Source organism: Cibotium barometz, chromosome 16 (genome assembly GCF_041138505.1).
Source record: "Cibotium barometz isolate CiBa-2024 chromosome 16, ASM4113850v1, whole genome shotgun sequence".
NCBI lineage: Eukaryota > Viridiplantae > Streptophyta > Polypodiopsida > Cyatheales > Cibotiaceae > Cibotium > Cibotium barometz.
This window is the reverse complement of record NC_141061.1, coordinates 33,163,916-33,169,191: the sequence shown is the minus strand read 5'-3', so window position 1 is coordinate 33,169,191 and position 5,276 is coordinate 33,163,916. Positions and strand designations below refer to the sequence as shown.

At 38.8% G+C, this 5,276-nt stretch overlaps 1 protein-coding gene across 2 annotated transcripts; it reads left to right on the top strand.

Annotated features, from left to right (window-relative positions):
• Nucleotides 1-1,269: 1,269 nt before the first annotated feature.
• On the top strand, nucleotides 1,270-4,276 carry LOC147630572 (uncharacterized). Of its 2 annotated transcripts, none has more exons than XM_086810492.1 (4): nucleotides 1,270-1,647; nucleotides 1,775-1,861; nucleotides 2,288-3,220; nucleotides 3,462-4,276. In XM_086810492.1, exons 1-4 carry the CDS (start codon nucleotides 1,312-1,314, stop codon nucleotides 3,996-3,998), a joined length of 1,893 nt encoding a protein of 630 aa, XP_086666618.1. In that variant the 5' UTR covers nucleotides 1,270-1,311; the 3' UTR covers nucleotides 3,999-4,276. The 2 variants fall into 2 exon arrangements, with proteins under 2 accessions (XP_086666618.1, XP_086666619.1); XM_086810493.1 differs by having other exon boundaries at nucleotides 3,454-4,276.
• The last annotated feature ends 1,000 nt before the right edge of the window (nucleotides 4,277-5,276 follow it).

Sequence of the window (5,276 nt, the reverse complement as noted above, 5' to 3'; positions counted from 1 at the left end):
GACCTTATTATAAATTAAGAACTTAAAATTAAAGATATATACTTCCTTACAAAGTAATATTAAGATCATAAAAGATGTGGTGCCTTCACATTGGGCATGATATCACTTAGTTATCATACATTGCAAGTTTTGCTATCACCAAGAAATTTACAACTAAATAATATTAAAACAAAAAAATAATTAATATATACAGTTGAGAGGAAGGTTTACAAAGGCAAAAAGACCCCCAACCTGAACAGGGCGACTTTTGCCCAGACATGCTTCCTGTCTGGGCAAAAGTTGCCTTGTTCAGGTTGGGAATTTTTTTTACTTTTTTAAGCCTTCAAACTATACATACTAACAAGTGAAAAATCATAAGCTTCAAGGTGCTTGGTAAGAGTTTAAACCTAAGTTTTATCTTAAATCAAAAAATTTAAACATTTATATATTGTTGATTTTTTATCTACTTTGTACTAACTTTCTAGTGTGGGAGGGGGGGAGTCGGTTCTCTTCCAGGGTTATGGTGGAGAGAACCAACTCCCCTTCCTGAAGAGAGCTTGGTGTAGCCACTTCATGTGGTGAAGGGGTTCAACTCCCCTACTCTCTATCTTTGTGGTAAAGGGACAAGTCTTCACCAACAACAATGTTGGAGATTGTGATCTTGAAGATGTTCATATCTCCTATCATAGGTAGGCTTGAATCTTATCTACTTTTCTATTGATTTTTTTTTCTTGTGCATGAAAATTTAAGATAATGCTTGGATTTTGTTTTAATCAATATGATAATTTTGTTGTGGAAAAGAAGTTTGTGAGTTTGAATATTGCTAATATATTATGGTAGTTTTATTGAAAAAAAAGCCTTTCATTTTAAAATAATGCTTGTTATTTGAAGGGTGTCATTTAAAAAAAAAAAATAAAAGGCAGGGATTTTGAATTAGAAAAAGAAAAGGGACTGACCATTACATAGCAGATACGGGCTGTGCCCTTTCAAAAAGAACCATACTGATCTAGGGGTTACATGATTACAAGGGCATGCACACATGGGTATACAGAACAGTTGCAATTTTAAAATTTTACGTAGTATGAAAAGGAGTGATAAAAAATATACGTCAATTGAAATTGTCGTCAATTTTAGGCCCTCGCTCATGCCAATCATGCACGCATTTAATTTTTTTTCTTTTCTTTGTCGGTCACGCGAAAAAGCATGCGGTCCTAAATTTACACGTATTAAACCAAGCAAGCAGTCACGCGAAAAAGACTTTCCAAATTTACAGCCATTAAACCAAGCAGTGGCCCTATAGTATTTTCCTGCTTTGAACCCGCGACGGAGAAGATGCAGCTATCACTTTTATCCTGTATTCAGCTCCTCCTTCTCTTCCATCCTGCATTTGGCGCCGCGTTTAGTCGCCATTCTGGTCAGTTTCACGTTGTTGGGCATTCTCCTGCAACAATAGCTGCTCCCGCCGGTCCTGCTCCTGCTCCTTATTATGATCCTGCTGCAGCAGAGCCGGCTCCTGCTCCTGATGACCATTATCCTCAAAATTGCAACGATGTAGTACTTGTGCCAAGCCCTCGCTTGGAGAAGTTCATCGAGCCCCTTACCTTCCCTCCAGTACTCGACGTCTCCAATGGCCAACCCCTCACCATCGGTGCCTACAAAATCACTCAGGTGAATACACATTCTCATCTTCTCATTAATAATCTTTTGAATCTCTTCACCATCACCCCAACTCATAAAATCAGCGCTAATTATTCTATAGTGCACTTTGTCGTTCACGCTAATAACGTTTGCGCAGAAACTACACCGAGACTTGCCCAACACTACTCTCTACGCTTTCGGGACTAGCCAGGAGACAGCTACGTTTCCTGGGCCTACTTTGATGGTAATCACACCATAACTGTTATACTGTGTCCATATAATTCTGCTTGCATGTTTTTTGTGTGCGCTAGCAAGTGCGGGTGTGGATGCGTATGTTTCTGGAAGCTAACATGGTGGCGCCAGGGCTGAAATTTGAAGGCTTTGTGGGCCATTTTAGCCTTGAAAATTATTAACATACATTAACTTACCCTGAGTAATGGGTTTCATTTGAAGGCCAAGGTCTTTTCTCTGAGTAATGGGTTTCATTTTCAATTTTGAGATCCAAGGCAAGGTAGGCGCAATGAAGCATTCTGATTGAATAGGCGCGAGGTATCCTGTTGGGTGCGCAATTAAGCATTCTGATTAATTAGGCGCAATGTATCTTGTTGGGTTCGTATTCGAAGTGTGTCTTCACGGTGTGTAATCGTGGGTTTGGAATATTTGGCTGCAGGCGAGGCGATATGTAGCAGCGCATGTTCGATGGGAGAATCACATCCCAGATGAGCACCACTTCTTACCACTAGCTACCCAAATAGAGTGGGCCAATCCAAGGAGAGGCGGCGTACCTGTGGTGGTGCACCTTCACGGCGCCGAGGTACCTAGCATCTACGACGGGAATCCCGACGCATGGTTCACACCCAAGAATGAGACGGGCCCCGCGTACACCACACAAGATTATGTCTACCCTAATCGACAAGATCCTACTGCACTATGGTATCACGACCACACCATGGGCATCACACGCCTCAACGTGCTGGCGGGCTTGTCAGGGCTTTACATTCTCCGCCCCACAGAGGAGGAGGAGAAGATGCTCAACCTCCCAAATGGCATTCCTCTCTTCATAAAAGATTGGGGCTTCTTTGCTAATGGCTCTCTCAGCCTCCCTGGACCTACCGACTTTGATCCCCGATATTGGTGTCAAGAGTCGTTTGACACTTGGCTTGTCAATGGCAAGGTCTGGCCTTTCTTGCGTGTCTATGCGAAGCCTTACAGGTTTCGAATTGTCAATGCATGCAACCAAAGGTACATAGGCTTGTACTTTAGCCATAACCTTCAAAATCTCACGTGCTTGCAAATTGGCACCGATGGTGGGTTCCTTTATGAGCCCATGAGCGTCGAAAATCTTTTTCTCTTTCCAGCTAATAGAGTCGATGTAGTGGTCGATTTCACAGGGCTTGAGAGTGGCGCGGAAGTCATTTTAAGAAACTTCCCTATGCCACTTTCTAGAAGTGATGAACCTTTTGAAATTCTCCAAACATCTTTCATCATGAAGTTTATAATTGTTGAGGATGGTGGCACCACCAAAGGCCTAATCATGGATCCAAACTACAAGGAGAGGTTGCTAAGCAATATACAACACATGGAAAGAGCAAATGCAAAAAAGGTAACTTAATCATGGCAAAAGCTTATAATGCAAACTTACTTTCAATTGTTTTCTTTTGAATTTTTTTTGCTAATGTGGAGTAGTTGTTACTTTAACTTACTTTTTCACAAGATGAGCACTCTCACACCTCTACTTGGGATCTTAAGACCCCTCATCTCCCACAAGACATTTGACTAGAGAGCACTAAATACTTAACATCAAATAACTCCATGTGCTGATTCATCTTGTCTTAGTTGTGTAGGTTCATATGATCACCCATCCACATCAAGTAAGAACCATTAACATAACTGTTCGTGTCAACAATTCAAGAGCTGATGGGCTTAGCTTTAACAATGAGGCTTGGCATGACCCTGTAACAATAAATCCTATTTATGGAAGTACAGAAATTTGGGAAATTGTCAATATTGCAAATTCCCCTCATGGAATCCACATCCATCTCATTCACTTTCAAGTCCTTAACCAACAAAGAATTGATCAGGAATCCTATATAAAAAACCAATGTTCCACAAGTATAGCCTACCCAAATGATGGAACATGCTTCCTTGACTACCCACAAAGCCCAAGCCAAGATCAACAAGGATGGAAGGACACTGTGGTTAGTTATGAAAACTTCATGCTTCGTATTCTTCTACATTTTACAACAAGAGAAGGGGACCCCTTCAGCTTTGATCCAACTGAAGGCCCAGGGTACTTGCTACATTGTCATATGTTGCAACATGAGGACCACTTCATGATGAGGCCATATAGGCTACACCATAAAGAACACACTAGCTATTAATCGTGGATTGTGGATAGAGTCCATAACCAACTTGGTATTTATCTTTCGAAAAGGTCTTGTACTACAGTGAAGCTTCCATCATGTAAACTCACTATGTAATATTCTGCTATATATGGCATGAAAACAGTTCCAGATTTTGCCTTGAAAACACTTCATGTCTATTGTCTTATTGTCTTATAGAATAGAGTATGCATATTTAAAGAGTAGTAGATAATATTTAAGGAGATGGATCATCACAAATGTAGACTAACGAAGTGATCTTTATATAAGAACTTACTTACATTTAATTTGAGAAAGAGAAACTGAAATAGCTGGCTTAATATAAAAGTTTACATAATATTGAATCTTATGCTTTCAAATGGAACCTAGAGGCCTTGATGACTAAACTTACAATGTGTGATATTGACGTACATTCAAGCCCACCCTTATTTGTGGAGAACAACCACTACTCAAAATTGTAGTGTGCATCAAAACAAATATTTTGAAAGAAACTACTAGTATGAAATGCATAAGGGTAGAAGTGTGTTTTAAGTTTTCCTTTCACTAAAGTCCAATGAAACATTAAGCCTTCCACATAAAAGCTGATATAAATGAATTCCTATTATTAGCAATGTACATTCACGAAGGAAACATAGTTAAACATAGTTACACGAGGGTGATTTCCATCAAAATAAGTATACATACTATAGCAAAATCTAAGTGTCCTACTAAAGTATTCATAATGCAACACATTAAAGGAGTTGTATGCCTTATATTGATGTTTATATAATGAAGAAATAGGAAAACACAAAATTTGATCTTTATCATGTCTATAACCATGATTATAATGCTAATGTGAATGATAGGGTAAAGCATGAGGAATGTGGATCTGATGACTCTGTGTTTTCTCCCTTGTAGTAAAAGCTATATGATTCAAATCATTTTTACTGTGAGATATGGTTTATAACATCAATCAAACACAATATTCACTAGTCATCCCCAAAGTCATAAACGGTGTGTAAGTGGCATTTACAAGTCTATAGAAGGCTCTCTATTTTATTTTCTCTCCCTTTCTATTTCTTTGCCCTTACATTAAAAAGTACATTGTCCAAGCTTGGGTCTAACATTCAATTTGTTCTTTTAACAAGGGGTATGTGCAACCACTAATGATAAGAGTTAAAATTAAAGAAATTTCTAAATAACTGATATGGAGGCCTACCAAGAACATAATGTGATTATATTTAAGACAAGTCTTAATATTTTGATGATAGTGATAGTTCTAAGAAAACACAAATGATT